This window comes from Carassius carassius, chromosome 19 (genome assembly GCF_963082965.1).
Source record: "Carassius carassius chromosome 19, fCarCar2.1, whole genome shotgun sequence".
NCBI classification, from domain to species: Eukaryota; Metazoa; Chordata; class Actinopteri; order Cypriniformes; family Cyprinidae; genus Carassius; species Carassius carassius.
Window position 1 is genome coordinate 22,981,004 of NC_081773.1, and position 22,488 is coordinate 23,003,491.

Sequence of the window (22,488 nt, forward strand, 5' to 3'; positions counted from 1 at the left end):
TTAATCCAAGGTTCCTGTGCATGGAAGAAGTGCTAAAACAAAAGCAACACGAACTGCCATGAATCACACTGCTGTATAATTTAACATGGTTTCCTTACAGCGCACTGCTTCAGCAGCAAATCCAGAAGACATTGCTTGTAAAATTTTAAATAGTGCAAAAAATAAAGTAACGCATAAAACAATGTGGCAAGACAATGGACAGAAGACGATCAATCTTTCTTTCTCCTTGTTGGTTTAATAGACGTTTTAAAGTCATTGGGAGGGCTGTATAAAATACAGTCTATTATATAGGCCTTTAAAAAAGATGAACAAAGGCAAATAGTTATTGCCATCCTTTTAATAGGAATTCATGACCTTTTCGTTGCAAACAAGGGCCGAGGTTTTATTTTTTGTGGATGCACTGTGTTCAGAATCAATAAAACCAGCTTCGGGTTTACTAGTTTTGTCACACACAATTTTTTTTTTTTTTTGTATATAAAAAACTATGTTTATCAATTAAATTCTGCATGTTAGATACAGTACTATTAATGCATTTCGAGTGAAATGGTATAGAAATTTAAAAAAAAAATACAAATAAATTCCATATGACCCCACGTTTTTTTTAGGAAGCTGCCAGAACCAAACAGGTCCCATAAATTTCAGCTTGAGAGATTTCCACACACAGCAATCACTGACAGCTTAGTGCAGACAGAGATAAGATGGTCAGATGCTTTAATGGCTTCATCTTAGGAGAAGAAAAGATGCTATTTGTCAGAAGTTCAGGACAGCAGGGTTTGAGACATATTGCCTGTCTTAATCAAGAATGGGAGAAAGCGCATGAGAAAAATGGCTTCAATTTTGGGACTCTGCCAGTGGAGAGTCAGTTAAAAGCCAGTGGTAATAAATGCTCTCACCTTCTGATTACTTTCTTTCCCTGCTTTTCCTCTCTCTGCAGCTCCTCTAGTTGCTCAAGTGCTGGGCAGCGTGCTCAAACAAGCTGCGAGCTCTCAAACCTGGTGTTTTTTAGCACCCTGTTGACAAGCTGGTGGCAACAGGAGCTGTAAATTGTTTTGGGTCAGATGGGGCCTCTGAAATGAGAATTTCTTACAAGGCTTAGCCACAGGTAAAGGAGAAAATGCCTTCAGGAAATATATTTATCCCCACATGACCATGGAATTTGATGATGTCCCCATAGCAAGGCACAGTAAATTTGTGATTGGGAAAAATTTCTGATTGGGAAAAAAACATTTCAAAGTCGCGCTTACAAGTTGGAAACCGCATGAAAACTTCTTCAACAATTAAATGTAGTAAGTTACATCTATATATATTTCTCTCTTTTACAGCCTGCTGCACGTTCTTAGTTCTGATTTTTAAAAAGCATATAAAGGTGAATTTATGTAATGATTAAATATTATGCTGTCATAAACACAACCACATATGGAACCTTTTTGGCATTGTGAGGGTTGCCATGGAAACAAAGAATTTGAGGATGTGCTCAGAGTAGAATCTCAGGCTTTCAGCTCGTAATTGCGCTAATTTTAACACATCATGAATGCAGCATTACCGCAGAGACAATTGTGCTGGTGCAACCTACGGTTAAGCATACAATAGGGATGGATCACAATTCCCTCCCTGCGAAGATCAAACCAAACCAATAATTTTCCTTAAATCCTGAGATCTAAGACTGTCATTAGATTAGTTTCACAATGCGTCTTTGAGTTATTAAATATTCCTGTTTATTAGCATGTGTTGTTATATTGGTTTATATACACTACCATTCAAAAGATCGGGGTCGGTAAGTTTTAACAAATATTTCTGAAAATCTCATATTTACCAAGGTTGCATTCATTCCTGTGCATTCATTCATTAATATTGTGAAACATTATTGCAACTTAAAATAACTCTTTTATTTTTGTATATATTTAAAAAAAATTATTCTCATTCCTAAATGCATTTTATGTGTCCTTGCTTAAAAAGGTTCATTAAACAAAAAAACTTTTGATTGGTACTGTGAATGAAAACTATTCAATATTTTTAAATTAATAACATTTTACTTGTCTTCATTTACTGAAAAAACATGCCTTTCTTTATGTTTAACTAGATTTCTACTGTTTTAGTTTTTACATTAAACAATTGAAATGTACTTAAACAGTCCTGATTATAAAAATGACCCTTTTTTTAAGTAGCTTCATAGCTTATGCAAAAAATAATTTTTAATAACCATTAAATACAGTAACAAGGCTTAAAAATAGTCAGAAATAAACATTACGGTCCAGCTCTACAACCCACCATCCATAAAGCAAGAGAGGTCTAAAAACTGCAACATGTAGTGACTGCTACAGCAAAAATCCCACATAAAAGGATGTCATCATCCAAAATTACGTCCTAAATAGTGTCCAAGCATCTCTGTAGACATGGGAACATGGGTTTGCCACATCAGAAGAAGCAGGAAAGGAAAGCTGTAAAAACATATTTGTGGTTTTCTAAGTAAAGCTTGTGGTTTAGGTTGTTTGCTGTATGCTCTGTTTGCTACAGATGTTTGTAACCTCAAACCCACATTCTTAACAGCGCTCCAAGACTTCATCATCTCATCATCTACACATCATCAAAACTGTCAGCACTAACTGCGCTGCTGTCTCTGATTGGGCTGTTGAATGTAAAATAGTTCACCAATAACAGAACTAGGTCAGGGAAGACGCCATCAATTAATTTGATGAAAATTAACCTGTAAGAAGTTGTCATGATCCCAGGTCATGTTGTATTTTCCAAAGTTCTTTGTTCATTGAAAAAAATTTGGAAGACTGTGTGTTGTTGGCTGAATCAGGGACAAGTGAGCCCAAAGACAGACTATTTATTCAGTACGTCCCAAAGGCCAATTAGTCAAGCTGTCGTTTTTTAGTCAAGTGCCGTTTTCACATCCTTACTTTAAGGTCCATTGCCACATATGTGTAAATGGTGAATATCAGGAGTACCTTTATCCCACCCACACCAACAATGCTCAGTGTTTTGCCGTCACTGGAAGTCTCGCTATGAACTCAGCCCATCAGCTTCCACATTGGTTTCGTCCTTGATTAGGAATTGCATTCTTTAAGATTATTGATCTGGTCCAGCCGGTTGGTCCCTTTAGATCCCATCAAACAATCAGCTGGCTGATCAGAGTAAATTAGTTTTGCAAATCAGGGGTGAGAGTCTAAGGCCCACGAACATGAGCAGAAGAGAGAGTTTCGAGGAATAAAGCTTAATTATTGCACTGCTTTCAAGCCTGAGCCACCAACAGTGTTGATTAATTCATTAATAAACACTTCTCCAAAGGCAAGACCAGCAAGGCTTCGGGAGCGTTCTCTTTGTCTCTTTCCATCTGTAAAGGAAAATAGCAGCACAAGGGCAGCAACTATGAACATAAGCCGAATGATTTTAAAGTAATTATACACCGAGCCATTATATTTTGAAAGCCTGCTATTCTTGCTATTCTGTTTTGTTTGCATTGATTTGATTTGTTTCCTTGCAACAAGGGCAACCCAGAATTTGTCTCTCACATCACTGATGCAATCTTACATGCCTTATTTGCATTTGACCTACAGTAACTTTCTTTAGATTGCTTTGGTCCAAAAACAACTTGCTAGACAACATTGTGTCTGGTGCTACAATAAGGGGTGTCAATATAAAACCTTGAAAAAAGGGGGAAAAAATTGTCAGATTTACCATAAAATCATCAGATTTGCATTTGGAGTATAAGGCATTGTTAGACAAATTGTTGCCACTACTTGACAGATATCAGAGAATCATTGTGACATGTTTCTGTGACAGTTCTAGGCTCTGAAAAAGCTAAAAGAAAAAATAAGAAATAACGAACACTGGGTTGCTTATAACAAAAAAAGACATTTTTGTGCTCCATGAAAGAAAGAAATAATGGCCAAAGGTTTATTTTTTCATTTAAAAACTATTGCATCAAATGTTGGTATGGTATATTTACTATAAACTTTTTTTTATTTTTTTTATATATATATATATATATATATATATATATATATAATAAAAACAAAAAATGTTTATATAAAAAAATATATATAGCAACATTGTGCTGTTACATGCTAATATATTTAATAAAATTTTAAATAAATATAAATAATTGGCTATTCTATGCTAAATGTGTCGGGTTGTTTTTGAAATACACTTTAAATATGTCTTACAGATAATATATATCATTGATATATAATCGCTATATTGCCCAACAAAAATGTGCTCTGTATTAAAACATTACGGCACTGTAAACACAAGTATGACTTTGTAAATACACTTTAAATCAATGTGTTTTGTGAAAAGTGCTATACAAATAAATATGGCTTGACATCCAACACTCCATAATATAATCAACAGACTCTAGAAGCAGCTATCCACCTTATCCTCCATAACATGATTATTCGTTTCAGTCAAAGCTCAAAAAGAGGAAGCTGACTGGTACAGGAGGAAATGAATAAAAACCTCTTGACTCTTGAGCGCAGCTCATATGCAGTCATCTCACACCATTATAAAGTTTCATATAAGTGTACAGCATTAATGAAATGTCAATGCTGCGATGCTGTATTGTGTTTGAAGGTGAATGTGCTCAGGATGTGGCAGAAATCAAAAGGAAATTAGGGATTAAGGATTAAGGACTCTCTTTTCTGGCCTGCCCTTGGAACCCAACGTGATTGTTCCTCCCTGCTGGGATTCAAATAGAGCTAGCAAAGTTCGCTTCCGCTCCATCTCTCACATCTCACCTACACCTTGCTTAGTATTCAACACCCTCAGCCTTCACCACATAGCCTGTGTTTCTGTGCATGAGAGAGAGTGTGCACACATATTGAGAAGTGAAATCAAAGTGCTGACTAATCACCAGCTTGCAGTCAAATATATTTGCCCTCACAGAAAACCATTCACTCAAGAAGGCACCCTTCCTCTTTGCTTTGAACCTTCCTAGCTTCCTTTACCTCTCCTTTATTCATCCAAACCCACACTCGATCTTTCACCTTCGTGCACGGCGTGCAGAGAGAGAGCGGACAGAGCGCTCTGTGCTCCTCTGGCAAATTGAGCCTGACTGTTGTCCCCACCCTGCATTTGGAGTGGGAAGTTGATGGAAAGCCTTGATAGAATACACACGGGCTGTCAAACGGCGCTCCTCTTACTGCTTCAGTCACCCGTGAGGGGGAATTTCTTTTCCAATGACAGATCAAGGGTATAATTCCACAGAGGAGGGTAACAAGAGCTTTTACCTGTGTGAAAGGAGCCATTCATGTAAATCAACCTGGGTCTGCTGTCACCCAACACCTACAGTCTAATGAGAAAGCATTTATTGTCCCTGAAATCTAAAAGGGCCAAAATGCATGCATCAAGTTGTTTAAATACTAAGAAAGGGTCATAATGGTTGACTAGAAGCTGGCTGGTTTATCTTGGTATATAGACACACATTTTAATATTCATATTATTAAGAATATGAAAATAAGTAAATATTTATTGATATTAATAATTATTTAATTTAATCATTTAAATTTAAATCAAATTAAAACATTTAAAAAAATGTATGTGCTTTGCTAAATACTTGCATACTTCATACTTGCATGGTCAAATACATTCGTTTAAATGCATTCAGAACTATGTATTTGGGCAATGTGTTTCACCATGAGCGTAGTGTCTTCAAGATCAATCTGCAATCTGTTCCATTCTGTCGCTGTTTAGCTGTTTTTGAACCTAAGAGCACACCTTATGTCAGCGTCCCCTAAAAATGTATCTACTGTAATCAGGTCATCAATGAGCCTAAAACCAGAATAAATATTCAAATCATCTTTAAGGCTAATTAATCGGACAAATCAGCAACCAGTCCATTTTGAAAATACACTTCCTGCATATGTAATATATATTTCCTGCATATGTCAGATGAATGAATGATGACATAAATGAAGTCTTTGATTGTAAAAGGTGTCATGAACTGAGAAATCAAAATTACCTTAATCTTTTGGAATCTAAGAGGTCATTGTACTATAAAAACATCCCAGTGGTTTCAAAACTCAAAACTTTCTCGTAAGTTTAAAAACAGCTCATATTGAACCTAGTCTGCAAAAACAACAGGTTGTGAAATGTGCCACTTTATGATGTAATAGTGTGGCTAAACACCACCTCAGCAGAAAAAGATTAATGCCTGCTTCCACGGCAGTGGAAAAGAGTGGATGAACTTTATTTTTAATTAAGTTCCAGACCGCATCAGTCAAGAACTTGGTCCTTTGTTTACTTTATTTTATCGTGGATTCGTTCACAAACAAGGCACAATTCAACACTGGATTTTAAGAAAGATTGAAACTAAAAGACAATGCTGTACCGAATATATTGGCTCTGTTATTACAAATTGTTTGATATGTACGGAGTATTTATGCATTTTAAACCTAACTCAGAGCAGTGTCCATCTGTGAAGGCCGTAGGCTGTCAAACATACACAAGTGTTAGCCAATCATAGCAGTGGCGTTTACTTCCGAGTCTACAATCCACCATGCCTGTTCAAACAGAGCGTTTTGATGAGGGGTTTAAAAACATGACAGAAAATAGCCTATTACTTCTAAATTATGTTTTTTTTTCATGTAAAAATCTTGATAACATAATAAGAGGACCTCAGAGAACAGTACAAAATAATACAAAAGGCAGTTCATGACCCCATTAAAGCTGTTTGCTGCACAAAACAATCAGAAGAGACACGGCACTCACAATTCTGTTTTGTAGCTGGAGCACCTCGCCAGAGGGATCTTCAGCACTTTGTCATTCAGGCCCACAAAAAGAGTCCTGTCGCCATGGAGAATCTGAAGGCTCAGGATTGGCTCCCGCAGACCAGGAGGGAAGAGCTGCATCTCCTCTAAGTAGCAACCTTGCAGGCTCTTATTAGTGGTTGCCAGGGCCTTAAGAATAGTTCCATACTCTGATAAGTCAGAACAGAAGGCAAAGCATAATTACACAAGACTGCATAACTAATTCTAACCAATACTATTTTTACAAGTATTTGAAGGTTAAATATTTGCAGACGTGATTTTTGTGCAAAAGAAAAGTACAAAACTGAAGTGATTAATTTTGACTTCGACTAGTTACCTGTGCCTATGTACATGACGTGGTGCAAAGTATCCTGCCCCTGTACAATGTCAACAACTAATTTAGAGAACCGCACGTCATCCTGCCAAACCAGCGGGTCCACAGAAACGGGCTGAACCACGTCATTCATGAGGTAGAGCCGCTGGGCGTCCTGCAGACTGCGTTCAGTCAGTCCTTCATTAGGCCCTTCTTCCTCTATCGTCCCACACTGGGAAGTGTCATTAGGGTTAGACTCATTAGTTAGTGTAGAGGTCAAGCAGGTCAGTGGCAATATAAACTCACCAAAAAAAAAAACTTTCAAACTTCTCACCATGTCATTTTATAGTAGACAATAACTGTGAATTACGATGCATGCAGGTACACCCAGCTGGTATTGAGCAATTACTCTCACAGTGCCAGGCTGATAGAATTTATCTGTTGGCTGTTTGTTTCAGACACACACACACACACAACGAACAAAATCTAAAAGACATTCAGGGGGAATGATGCACCTGGAAATTAGGGATTGGGTTCGGGGTGGGCAGCCATGTGGAGCGAGGGTTCTCCTGGGAGCGGAAGGGCCCGTTGAAAGCCTGCGTGACTGCACTGAGGTTGTATGCGCAAACTGCAGAGGCAGCAATGCTGTTCCTGGATCACAAAAAAGAAAGATAATTACAATTTAGTACTATGAAAACATGCAATGAGTTATTATATATAATATAAATAGATATATAAATACTGGTGATCTAGTTTCAGGTAAATACTGTATATGTTTGTCTGTGTGTGTGTGTGTGTGTGTGTGTGTGTGGTCTTTTCTATTTTGTGCACAACTATACAAATCCATAATCTTGAGACAAACATAAAAGTTCATAATCGGTTCAGCCAGGCTGATCTTGTCAGCTTCTTCCGGCATGAAACATTCTCAAATGCATTGTGACTTAATTAACTCCATTGGTTTGAGTGACAGGTGGCCCAGAGACCCAAGTAAGCTGTCAGGAGCAGAGATGAGCTCAACAGTGAATGGATTGGGTGGTTATTCTTGTTACCAGACTCACACTGAATTTTGTACAGATGACAGTGCAATTTCAGAAGCCGTTGAAGTGACAAAGAAAGAATAGGGTTTTTTCCTGTTACCCTGAGAAATGTCCCTTGATCTTTCAGTATGCCCAGAGTTTAGAGAGATGCCAGAAGCCCTTAGGGACTAAAGCTATTATAGTCACAGCAGGTGACTATGAAGGTTACAGTAGATTATATAGATATTTAGATGTCACAGGTTAAAAAATATAAATAGCATGGGATCATTACAGGTCAACTAAGAGGATCACTGAAAAGAGGAAGTTATTCTTGTTATCAGATTCATTGTTGTGTGCTGTTGAGACCGCACATAAATGAACAGCAATAATTGTGGTGGTAACACCGAAGCCAGAGACAGATGGGCCCACGAGCAGAGCTCCAGGAGGGGGACACGGCCTGCCAGACTCTGGTGTCTGGCTCGGGCTCTTGTTATGTGGCCTGTTGAGGCATGGACTTAAAGATTCAAGCCTGGTTCTGCAGCTCGACCCTGGGGACTACATATGAGGGGTTTGACATGGAAAGTTAGCATGGTCAAATGAGAGGTTCTTGGCAGTGTAGCTCAAAAAGCTGATGCACAGATGAAACATGGGCTATAAACCGGTCAGCCCTAGGATGCGAGGACAGAGCAGGCTCTGACCTGACAGCCAATTATCTCAAGCTATTTCTCCTTTCATTCTAGTATTCAAAAGCAAGACTCTGAAACTTTGTTATGAGAAACTACAAGAGTTTGATTTTTGAGATTTTACCTCTAAAATGAATAATTATTATAATAAATCCTTACTTTTCTAAGCCCTCAAAGCGCTTTACATGGTCGGGGGTATCTCCTCATCCACCACCAGACTGAGATGAAGAAAAGCACTAGTGAGCTGCTTCTCTGCTGACTGCCTATAGGCAGCATCTTCTACATTCTACAGCACATTCTACAACCAGAATAACTTAATTAAAATTTCAGGACTCAAACTGGCTAGTTGTCTTCCACATCATGTAGTGCAATCTTCCAATGATCCAGTTGCTTACTGTTTCTTATTCAGTCACTTTAAGTCTAGTTCACACCAAGGACGATAACTGTAAGAATAACAATAATCACTCTAATTCCCTTAGAAAAGAGATAACTACACCTGTCATTTCAATTCAAATTACAATTCAGCTTCTTTTGGGATGTGACCAATTCAATTCAAATTCATATTAAAATCTGTAATTGAAAGTGAGCCAAATCTGCTTTAGTTCTGAATTTTGTGAAACACTTGTGACTTTGGTAAGGTTGACATTTAGTCAAAGTCACATTACAAATATTTTTCTCCAAAACACGTTGGCCACAATTATTAGCACCCCTAGAAATTCTTGTGAATAAAATAGCTATGAAGCATATTCCCAATCATAATCACTTTTTTTTAAGCATGCCAAGGTGACTATGACCATAAAATTGTCCAGCCATGACTCCCTGGAATTTACATTTTTGCAGGAGTATAAAAAGGAGGTAAAACAAAAGCCAAATTTCCTTAATCATCTAAAGCAATAAGTAAAACCAAAGAATATAGTTCTATATAGATGTGCAGCAGAAGATTGTTGTGCTTCACAAAATGTGGTTGTATTTGCTATAAATCATTGAAAATTCCCATTTCCACCATCAGGGCAATAATGAAGTAAATATCACAGTTGGAAAATTGCAGAAATTAGTGAAGTCTATGTTAAAATAAAATAAATAAAATAAAACTAAATTCTGCATGGAAGAGTTACATTTTTGTGATTTATTTTGAAGGAAAGGATATACAATGCAGATTTAACCTTCTTTGCTCATGTGTACCAAGGAGGCTAATCATTCTGACCTCAACTGTATGTTGCCAATGTGCAAACATAGCCTAGTGCAGTAGCATTATATGCTTGGCTGAGACTTGATTGAAAGAACAACCCAACCTGTGCATTGTACTGTGATGTATACGGAAGTGTATTACTGCAGGAAACATAAGATATATTGCCCAAGAATGTTCATGGTTAAGTAAAACATGTCTTCTACTGTCTTAAAGTGGATACTGTGAGATTCTGTTCGTCCACATGAACATCTTGTGTCTAGGGACATTGTGTGCTGAAGTTGATGTGCTAGATTTGAACCTTGCTCATATGACAAGTTTATCTGATTACATAATGAAGTTAGTTATGCTTATTCAGCTTGTATTTTCCAGACGGTCTATTGTTTCTCTTCTGCAAAAATGCTGTATATATGTGCCACCCAATGCACAATAAAGTTGAGCTTAGAATGAACTGCACCACTCAGGTGTCTCATTCTTTGGTCCCGGGTACATGCTCTCCTCTGCTCAGATAGCCCAACCTGAACCAGAATTTATATTTGCGATCTTGAAGGCAAGAATATACAATTTATTCTTACAACTAGTCAAAATCTCACTAAAATGAGGAGCTAACAATTAACTTGTGTACAACAGCAAATGCAGCGTATGCATGTTTGAGCAAGGTTTATAATATACATACATAAAAATGCATAAATGCATTGTCTGGTCAAATGATGCTACCTCAGCTAAGTCATGGTGGCGTTTATTGCATTTGTGCTTGTGCAGATGTGACTTTCAGACAGATGATGATGCAGTTTTAAAGGCTGTTGAGGTGTGTAAAAGTAAAGTACAGAGTTTGGTCCTATAGCCCTTTGGAAAGTCACCTACTCTAGCAAATCCCATGACACGCTCAGTATAACACGCAACATATGGGAATGAAGTCTTCTCACTGTGAGAGCAGATGACTTCGGAGCTTTCCAAGCGACACGTACAGTAGATCACATGCTTATTTAGATGAAGTCATGTTGAGTTATGATGACAGAATAGACAATATGTCAAAAAGCACAGGGTCATTTGAGGTCACCTGAGAGGTCCATAAAGTTGATTTAGACAAAGTAGGACAGCACTCAAGGGGGAAAAGGTGAGAAAAAAGAAAATACATTACTTCAGTGTTTCAACTTCAGTGAATACCTGCATCGCAGCAAAAAAGACAAAGAGCCAACTCAGCAACCTTCCACAGCCAGGCCTGGGGCAAGATTATTAATAAATATTTTTACAGCATAACAATATCTGCCCTTGTGGAAAAACGTGCACTGAAGCATTTGTTCATAAAGATTAATAATTATAATATCATAGTTCATCTGCGTGTATGTAATTTATCATTTTTTTAACAATACATAGCAACTTTATTGCCAATAATGCAAATGTAGTATTTTTTAAAAACTTCTGGAAACTTCTTCAGCGTATTCTATAGCACTTTTACATTTAAATGCAATACATATTTATATCAAATATAAATATTAAATATTAATATTATGTTAAATATTTAAAATTAAGTATATTATAAAAAAAATATATATTTAAAGTATGCTGTTTGGTGTACCGATTTTACAATGCTGTAGTATAACACACTGATGAAAAACAACAGAAAGCAGAAAGCCTTAATATCATCACCTCCATACATTTACATGAAAGAAATATGGATGGAATAAACTCGAAGCGAAGATTCCTGCTATGGGGTACAAAAAACTCATTTCAAGGTGGATTTTGTCATGCTGCATCACAGCGAGCGAAGAGATGAACTTGGCTGTTATTCTGTATTTGTTGTAATTCAGGCATGAAAGTGTGTGCATTCGTGATAGAAGTATTCATTCACACCCACAGATGTGTTTTCCAGAGGGGTTGTCTGTCATCACATTAACTGCCAAAAGCTCTGTTCCACCCAGTTAACCTGCAGGTGATTAACAGAAATGAGGATGATAACTATTCCTTCAAAAAGATAATTAAGGTAGAAAATAAAAAAGAAACTTCAAAATAATTTGAAATGTGTTTAAACATTTCCTTCTTAATCATACCAAAATGTATGAACATGTGGAAAATGTCCAATTATATTGCAAAATATACCTAGCAAGGGTCATCGAAAGCAAATAAATGAATCCTACTTTTACTTAAAGGGATACTCCACCCCAAAACGAAAATTTTGTCAATCACTTACCCCCACGTCTTCCATACTCGTAAAAGCTTCGTAAAAGTTCGTCTTCGGAACACAATTTAAGATATTTTGGATGAAAACCAGGAGGATTGTGACTGTCCCAATGATTGCCAAATAAAGTACAATGTCAGGGTCCAGAAAAGTATTAAAGACATCATCAGAATAGTCCATCTGCCACGTTATGAAGCGACGAGAATACTTTTTGTATGCGAAGTAAACAAATATAACGTGTCATCTCCACATTACTGTAATCAAAGCTTAAATACATGTAGAAAACATATCCTTGTGATGCAGCTGATGCAGAATAATGTATGCAGTTTGCGTCTATTGGATATTCTACAAAATGTCACTACGGTGATGTGGAGAGACACAGAGGAGACGAATTGTTGAATAAAATAATTATTTTTGTTTTCTTTGCATACAAAAAGTATTCTCGTTGCTTCATAACGTTACGGTTGAACCACCAATGGCAGATGGACTATTCTGACGATGTCTTTCATACTCTTCTGGACCTTGACATTGTAATTTACTGGGCAGTCAATGGGAGAGTCACAAGCCTCCCAGTTTTCATCCAAAATATCTTAAATTGTGTTCCAAAGATGAACAAAGCTTTTATGGGTTTGGAACGACATTGGGGTAAGTGATTAATGAAAAAAAAACAATTTGGGTTGGAGTATCCCTTTAAATAGGATAAAAAAAGACTGCAGAGTGATAAGTGAAACATGAAACTAGCAAATTATTTGACCAAATTTAGTGACTGACCAATCTGAATCAAGAGAGCCATGTAGTAAGTTTTATAAAAGCACTAAAAGAAAGAAAAACAGTGATTTTGGCCATTGCAGAAAACCAATTTACAAAAATTACGGAAAAATCTTTGCAAAGTGCAAGCACTCATGACTTATTGCTTTTATAAAATGCAGAAACAGCAACTGAATGAAACATTCTAATGTTCAAGTTAAATTTATTAATAATAATAATCATAAAACAGCCAAGAAGCCCATGCCAAACACTGAAAAGTGTTAATATCCATGTATCCAACACAGAAAGGAAAAGAAAAGGTCTGTATTTTTATTATCCTTAAAAAAAAAAAAATCTTCCATTACTTAAAGGGATAGTTCACCCAAAAATCAAAATTATGTCATTAATAACTCACCCTCATGTCGTTCCAAACCCGTGAGACTTCAGTTTATCTTTGGAACACAGTTTAAGATATTTTAGCTCTCAGTCCCTCCGTTGGAACTGTGTGTATGGTCTACTGTCCATGTCCAGAAAGGTAAGAAAAACATCATCAAAGTAGTCCATGTGACATCAGAGGGTCAGTTAGAATTTTTTGAAGCATCGAAAATAAATTTTGGTCCAAAATTAGCAAAAACTACGACTTTATTCAGCATTGTCTCCTCTTCCGTGTCTGTTGTGAGAGAGTTCAAAACAAAGCAGTTTGTGATATCCGGTTCGCGAACGAATCATTCGATGTAACCGGATCTTTTTGAACCAGTTCACCAAATCGAACTGAATCATTTTAAACGGTTTGCATCTCCAATACGCATTAATCCACAAATGACTTAAGCTGTTAACTTTTTTAATGTGGCTGACACTCCCTCTGAGTTAAAACAAACCAATATCCCGGAGTAATTCATTTACTCAAACAGTACACTGACTGAACTGCTGTGAAGAGAGAACTGAAGATGAACACCGAGCCGAGCCAGATAACGAACAACAGACTGACTCGTTCTCGAGTCAAGAACCATTTCTGTCAGACGCGTCCGATTCGAGAACCAAGGAGCTGATGATAATGCGCATGTGTGATTCAGCGTGAAGCAGACCGACACACAGAGCGTCTGAACCGAACTGATTCTTTTGGTGATTGATTCTGAACTGATTCTGTGCTAGTGTTATGAGCGCGGGTAAACCGAAGGCTTGAATCAAGGGCAATCATCGCCAATGACGCCATTACGTCGAGCGCAAAAGAACCGGTGAACCATTTTCTTCAACCGGTTTATTGAATCGAACTGTCCGAAAGAACTACTGGTGATCCGAAAACCGATGCAACCGGTTCTTGACTCGTGAACGAGTCAATGTTTTGTTCGTTATCTAGCTCGGCTCGGTGTTCATCTTCAGTTCTCTCTTCACAGCAGTTCAGTCAGTGTACTGTTTGAGTAAATGAATTACTCCGGGATATTGGTTTGTTTGAACTCAGAGAGAGTGTCAGCCACATTAAAAAAGTTCACAGTTTAAGTCATTTGTGGATTAATGCGTATTGGAGACGCGAACCGTTTAAAACGATTCAGTTCGATTTGGTGAACTGGTTCAAAAAGATCCGGTTACATCGAATGATTCGTTCATGAACCGGATATCACAAACTCTCTCACATCAGACACGGAAGAGAAGACAATGCCGAATAAAGTCATAGTTTTAGCTATTTTTGGACCATAATGTATTTTCGATGCTTCAAAAAATTCTAACTGACCCTCTGATGTCACATGGACTACTTTGATGATGATTTTATTACCTTTCTGGACATGGACAGTATACCGTACACACAGTTTCAATGGAGGGACTGAGAGCTCTCAGACTAAATTAAAATATCTTAAACTGTGTTCCAAAGATGAACGGAGGTCTCACGGGTTTGGAACGACATGAGGGTGAGTTATTAATGACATAATTTTGATTATTGGGTGAACTATCCCTTTAAGTTGCTCTTTACAATACATCTTATATAGCTGATACTGTCTGTAAGCTCAGTATGACGACAAATACTGCTTTGCACCTTAATTTGCACCAGCTTAATGAAAGTATGCAGTCATGCTGCCAATACCTTGGGACAAACTACTAGCAATACTTTCAGGCATTTTTGGCTGCTCTCTTGTGTGCTCTCTCACTCCGCTCCTCCTATGCCCACCCTACCTGTTTTGCAGCCCCAAACCCCAGGGAGCATTGCTTAAGGTGTTCAATTTACCACACAGATGGAGACTCTGTTGTTCTGATTGCATTACCATATTCCGTTCCTACTGGGGCAGTGAGTGAAAGGGGACAGGAAAAGAAACAAAAAAGAAACAGAGAGATAAAATGAGTGAGAACGAGAGAGAGATAAGGGGGAAATATAGGAAAGGAGAGCAAGAGAAGGAGAGCATTGAGATTTATACACTGCCATACTACTTGCTATTTGAAATGATGTTTTTAGCATGCATACTGTCAAGTAGTGATAAAAAGTGATTGATAAAAAATGTTGGTTCACCACTAGCGGACATACTGCATATTTTCTGGAATATCTCTACAAAAATGTTGCTTTCCAATTTATTTAATCGAATGTAATGCATAAGTGATTCATCCTATAGGACAGAATCTCCAAGAGGTGTTGCACTACCAAGTTGGGTAGAAGTGATTTTGTTGCATACTGCATGCTGAATCAAATGCTACATGAAATTATATGCAGTAAACAGCAGGAAGTATATTTTCCAAGAGCAGGGCAAGATACTGTATGAATATACGCGGAAGTAGCACTTGGTGATGGTCAGGAAGAATGAAGATTTCATTAAAAAGATCTATTAAGAAAATGCTGTGACAGCTGCTGCTGCTGGCGTCATTTTTAGCCATTAATTCCTAATGTTATTAAATTCATATTCTTAGCAAATGCTTTGTTAGCAAAGTGACTTGCAATTAAAGGCAAAAATATACTTGCTAATATAGTGCTAATTTATTTTCTTGTTCTAAGTTGTAACAGAGGTGGATGTGATCTAGCATATTCCTGTACTACTCTCTAAGGCCTTCTAACATTTCTTGAAAAGACAGAAACAGACTTAGGGCCAGTTTTACTAACAGCTTGCCAGCGCAAACCATCTTTTGGCATTAAAATAGTACTGTCAGGATATACTAACACATAGTGATGAACTAGTACTGAAAAGGCGTGGACAAAGTTATTTTTGCACCTGACCTGCAATTGTTGCTACTAGGAGAAGATACCAGAGAATATCGGCACTGTTTTGCACTCTTGCGCTAATTTTCCCTATTTATTAAAACTGACACATAACCTGTTTACTTAAGGTGCAATTCAAATTGTTCATCTTGACAAAATATGTCCACATAACATAGGTTTCTTAAACATTCACATGTATATATGAACATAATATATCCATCAAAATAAGTTTACAATTTTTACACCAGTATTAGCAGTGCCAGAACACAAGACATATCTGCTGTACAGGTCCCAGAACGTGCATTTAATGTCTATATACAGTGTATTGCAGACATTGTGTTTGATAACTTGACTTACACGTTGGTGGTAAAGATGCCATAGATGAGATCCTGTTCGGGCAGGTAGAAGGTGCTCTGTAGTTCATTGTAGTAGAACGGGATCTCTCCCGACCGTGAGCAGTTAAGTCGGGCCTTTGTGAAGGTGGTCCACGTGTCTTCCAGCAAGAAGCGACCTCCTATGTCGTTCTTACATACCCGCGCCACCCGCGAGTACACCGTCTTACCGCAGTCGTGTTCCACTGCATTTTCCCTCAAGAAGAAGAAGGTGAAAAGACCCACGTCATAAGCCGAGATGAAGTGAGGCTCTAAAAAAGAAGGGAAAAAAGCATGGCTAAACACCTTACAGGCACAAAAAGCATTTCAAATGGGTACGTCTACAGCAGGACTCTCAGTAATGCAGCATAAAGTGGTTTAAATGTCAAAACAAAGACTTTACTTCCATAGAAAAGTGGCCTGAATACCTGTTCCACTCTTTCTTAATATCCGCTTATGCTTGTCTAGGACTGGAGCAGAAATCTGTGTATTTGACATGCAAAAATGATTCAGAATATAAAAAGCTGTCCCATTGGCCCAGGTGGCACTGGTCTGGATTGCATTAGTCGGAGTTAATATCGCACACTCTGAATAATGCCTTACCCCCAAGGCCTGTTTATTCCCCAGCCCATCTAGTAATGCATGCCACAGATATTCACCTGTAAACAGGCATGACTATAATCACTGCTGGGGCCATCCCAGTAGTTTATGAGGATGAGATTACTGTTATGCTGTGAAGCCCAGGAGAGGCATCAATAGCCATAACTGCTTTTGATTCAATTTTAAACATAATAAATACCAAATCTCAGAGGACACAGACTCAGAAACAGCCCAGAGAAGTATTTGCATACAATTCTGCAAACGATATTGCTCTATATGCAAAAACTAAGGGCAAAAGAATTACATGGTCAAACTGGACTGGAACTTTGTGCACTGTAATGTGCTGGTCCAAAAATCACTATAAGACAACATCAGCGTAGCCCATTATGAATTTGTGCTAAATTCAGTGCTTTCATCTGAAACCAGAGAAAAGCTTTTTAGTGAGAAACAGGCAGAACAGTATTTGTTTTTCACTGACAAAAAACACTAAATTCTACTTTATTTTAGGCTCATATCTTGCTTTTTAGAGAGCAGTGTAAATACTCTGGTATATAAATTAGTACCATGGTATATATAAAATAAAATGGTATTATTGCTTGATCCAGTAACTGTACTATGGTGGGTAAATTAATAAAATTAATTTGGGTTACTAATAAAGTACCATGGCATTACCATTGTTGGTTGGTTGTTGTTGTTGTTGTTGTTTTTTACCGTATCATAAAAAGACTAAGGCAGTATCATGGTTTTTGGACATATTTTCAAAGTCCTTTGAAGCACCATGGAAATACAGTGATATGTGAACGTGTACCAATTTACACTTCTGTGTAAGTCTGGGGTCAACAAAAGTTTAAATCGATTTTATTTATCTTTTTTTGTTGTTTTTTAGTTTAAAGGAATTCATATTAAATTGACAGCAAAGACTTTTTAGAAATTATTTCAAATAAATGCTATTCATCAAAAAATCCTGAAAAAGTATCACAGTTTCCATAAAATATTAAGCAGCACAACTGTTTTCAACATTGATAATGAGAAGAAATGTTTCTTAAGTGCATAATCAGTATATTAGAATGACTATTACTGTTTTACTGTATAATCAATAAAATAAATTCAGCCTTAGAAAGTATAACATGACATTTTTACTGATCCCAAACTTTTGAACATCTTTTTTGGACCATTTAGAGTAGTCTGATGCTTATTTGGTTGGCATTTTAAGTATCTGGTACCAGGAAAATACACTAGTACATAAATATTTATCATAGAATACAGTACAGAAGATATATATCACCATCTCACTGTAGCATGGTACATTTTGCAATCAGTGAACCTTAAAAAAAGATCCAATTCTTTCTCCAGAGGCATTTACAGAGGATTGTTGTGAAAAAAAAACAATTCTTCTGCTTTCAGTTTCAATGAGACATCATAACTACACTTTAACACAGATCAAGGTAAAGAAAGTGAATATCAATACAGACCCATTCAACATCAGAACAATTACTTCCCAGTGACTGCAGGAATTCATCAGGTCTTTTGCTAAGCTAAAAACAGGCAGGGTGTGAGTGTGCTGATTTGTGAGGGACTGAACATGACAAACGGTATTTTCCTTCTTCCATACTGAACATAAATATTTCCTCGTTTCCACACCGCCACTCCATCAGGGGTCCCTGTATGTGTGTGTGTTTATCTGTGAGCTGCAGTCAGGGGAAAACACTAAGCTGAGAAGTGAATTACGAGTCCCAATAAGCACCAGAGGAGAGAGGCATGTACTTATAGCCACGCTGCAGGCGATGATGATATTTCTCATTGAATCAGAGCTGTGCTAAAACAATATCACATCTCACTTCGGGTACGACCCCACATGGGCTCAGTGTTAAAAAAAAACATTCAGTCAGCACCTGGCACGACCGATATTATAACAGTCCAGTTTAATTCAATTGTAGACCCTTGAGGTTCATGCCTTCTACACTGACCCCCAGTTGAGAAATAAGTTTTTAATTCACACTTCATCTCTTTTTTTACTTCGGCTAAACTGGAAAAAGCTATTTTTAAAGACAAATGTTGTTCAGCGGTGCAACTATTAGTAAACCACTAGATAATGTTACTACCCATTAGCCAAATAGCTACTCTAGCTACAAATAGTGTTTTTCAGGATTCAACATTCACAGTGGATAAACATTATTATTATTGTATTGTATTATTATTATATGAGTTATGTCATATTATGGAAGTAAAATAGCAATGTGCTGATTTTTAGTCAAATAGGTCAATATATGTGTTACCGCAGGTAAATGCGTAAGTTTCAATAATCTCGCCTCCCTCTTTTTGTCTTTCTCTCTCCTCAAGTGTGAACCTACAGTGGAACTACAGGCCGACTGAGTGACGTGAAGCGCTGCAGCTCCAATTTCACCCTCTCTCGGTCATGAGGAATAATTACACTGCTGGATGCCTGAACGTTCATCTCCTCCGCCCAATCCTTACTCTCCAACCCTTGTCTATGTCCTTCTCCTTTCACCTCAACTACCCTCTGACATCTCCTCGGTGGAGCCTCACTGTATGACTTACAGCTTTGGCATCAGAACTTTCTGCTTATTCCATTTTGACTGGCGTTGGATGAATTTTCTAAGGGAGAAGGCACAGTGTCAGCAGCTGGGAGATTATTGACACCTTTTGACTTTGTGCAGGAAGTGTGCTGAGTTTCGTTTGTCTCTATCTTTGACTGGTTCCTCGCTTGTCAGACCAGGGCTGCTCTAAAAAACTGCTTTCGACACAAAAGATACAACTGTGAGAGTGCAGCTATGCTTTCCTCACTTTTTGCTAGGTATCATATAGGAACTTGTCATACTATATGCATTAACAGTGGGTCAAACATGGAACAGGGTTATTTTAGTTAACTAAAACCATAAAAAACATTTAGTTACATGAAATAAAAAAAACATTAATAGAAACAAATTAATTCAACGTTGCAGTAAAATAAATACATACTTTACAGACATATTTGAACAAAAACACAACAAAATTACTAAGACTTCTAACACTTTACAATTAAAGTGAAAACAAAATATATATTTATAAATAAAAAAATCTATCTCAAAATATTACCAAAACTTTATTACTATATCAATGATACTAAAAGAACACTGCAGCACCTGCAGAATAAATAATTTTGGATCACTGATTAATATCTTTAGTTTGTCATTTTATTAGTTCTTTTTTTAATAGGTCTATACAGGTCTTAATTCATTTTTATTTTAGTACTTCATGTTAAACTAAAAGAAAATTACAAATTATGCTTTGGCAAGTTGCTACATTTAAAATATGTATTTCAGTTAACGTTCATTTTATTTCAAGTAACAAGTTTTTAATGGCTTTAGTTTTAGTTGATAATAACACTGGTCAGATGTTTTTCCTAAAGTTTGTGTAAAAGACACAAATGAGACGATACAGTAAGAGTATACAGAAACTATGTGGAAAAAAATAGACACAAGTAGCATAGTTGAGATCATCTGATGAGAAATGTTTGATGAAAAACGTTCGAAATAAAATACTTTGTTAAATGTTTTTAGATTCATACAAGGAGATTATTGTGAGGTTTTCATTAAGAAGCAGGAGATTTAAGCAAAACAACTGTTTAATTTCCATTTAATCATGTTGTCTAGGGGAAACAACCTTTTCCTATGGGGAGTGCTATTAGCATACATAAAATTAAATAAAGTCTCATCAACAATTTTCTTTTGAAGAACAACATTCAGCAATTTGGCTGCATTGACAGAAAAAAGGAAGGTCATCAAGAGAAATGTCAAAAGTTTTCAGATGATCCCTGGAATATGAGACTATCAGACATGAGATGATGAGATTAATATACCATTAAGCCATTTGGAGTTGTACTGGGCGGTCCGCAGAGGTGGCATTCCTCCCAGGCTGCGGTAGATGACAGGGTCCCGGCCGGAGAAATCGATGACCGTGGCAGCATACAACTCTCCGCTTTCGGTCACCACAGCCGTCGAATTATGACGTGGGTCGTAGGGGCAGCGGGCCACTCCGTTCACCCTCTCCAACACTCTGCTCATGTTCCCTGCCTGAGAGGAGGAGACGGTATGGATTACACACATACTTTGATAAAAGCTCCAGGTTAGGCAGCTCATTTAACTGAGAGATGTTTACCTCTCTGGTGATGCAAAGAGGCTGGAAGGCATTGGTACCGCAGGTGATCACCTCTGTCTTGTTGACAAGCAACACCCGGATGTAGTTTTGACACTCCACCTGCAGGAGTAGATGCCCTTTACAGTATGACAATAACAGTGACATGTATGTTCAAAATACTACGGTACTGCATACAATTAATTTTTTTTTATTAAAAATAGCAGTATGCCGCACTGCTATGACAGAAATGATGTGCGTCCCATGTTTAAGTCATGTTTAATTTTGCGAATATCTTCTGAGAAATGACCTTTTTACAGCCCCACCAAATAATACGGTGAGAAGGTTTTCAAGAAAATGAAAGTTTCAGCAGACATTGGTTCATGCATCATAGTGGGAATAGAAACTTCAGCTTAAGCACATTGCATTGTGGGATTCAGTAAATTGGCAAATCATCCAGTCATCCATACTACAGAAAAGGAAATCTGCATCAAAAAAATCATAAAGAAATGCTAATGGTATGTCTTTTTTGCAATCAATTCCAATTGGAACTAATAAGGATTTGCTTTTTTTAATCTTTAATAGGATACTTATATATATATTGGTGCTCAAGATACATTTCATACTATCAATGTTAAAAACACCTGTGCTGCTTAATATTTTTGTAAAGACCATGAAACCATTTTCATTATCCTTTGATGAAGAGAAAGTTAAAAATAACAGCATTTATTTAAAAATAGACAGTTTTTGTAAGTGTAACTTCTATCAATTGAATGCGTCCTTGCAGAATAAAAATATTACTTTCTTTCAAAATAAATTATATTAGTGACTCCAAACGCTATAGTACAGTATGAACGGTATTAAAAAAGAAAGGGAATTGTTGTAGTATTCTTGACAAATCCTTTTGGGACATTTTTGGGGGGACATATTAATGATTAACATTCTTTTAGAAATTATTTACAATAATTCCAAACACATACACAGTTTCCTGTGAGAGCACCGAAAGAGTGAGATTACCTCAGCTTTCATGTGTACTACTCCAAACCAAAAATAATCCTGTCTAACACTGGATCAGCGAGTCACAGCATCAGCCTTTTTGTGCAGCTGACTGTAGAAGTGACAGCACTTCAAACAGCACGCGATGTGATAAGCACCCAAACACCACTGAGGCATAAAGCCATGTGCCTTAAATTAACAGCTAAGGGAACAGACTGTGATTTGCACTGTCTATTCAAGATTGCCGCCATGTTGGTTTAAAGTTCATAATTTACTTAAAAAGTGAGCAGCAGATCAGTCGAAGCAGAAGATGTGCATCATTCTGGGAAATAATGTTGT

General features: G+C 37.2%; 1 protein-coding gene across 3 annotated transcripts in view; it reads right to left on the reverse strand.

Annotated features, from left to right (window-relative positions):
• The window catches only part of LOC132095400 (semaphorin-5B-like), a 143,400-nt gene that overhangs the window by 26,661 nt on the left and 94,251 nt on the right, over positions 1 to 22,488 (reverse strand). For all 3 annotated transcript variants that reach the window (XR_009422441.1, XM_059500336.1, XM_059500335.1), the window contains exons 7-12: positions 21,178 to 21,276; positions 20,879 to 21,092; positions 16,406 to 16,691; positions 7,578 to 7,713; positions 7,087 to 7,294; positions 6,712 to 6,919 (exon numbers count right to left, since the gene is read on the reverse strand). Coding sequence is in view for 2 of the 3 variants with exons in the window: in XM_059500336.1 (XP_059356319.1) it covers positions 6,712 to 6,919; positions 7,087 to 7,294; positions 7,578 to 7,713; positions 16,406 to 16,691; positions 20,879 to 21,092; positions 21,178 to 21,276 (1,151 nt within the window). In the remaining variant the exon portion in view is untranslated. The remainder of the gene's footprint in view (positions 1 to 6,711; positions 6,920 to 7,086; positions 7,295 to 7,577; positions 7,714 to 16,405; positions 16,692 to 20,878; positions 21,093 to 21,177; positions 21,277 to 22,488) is intronic.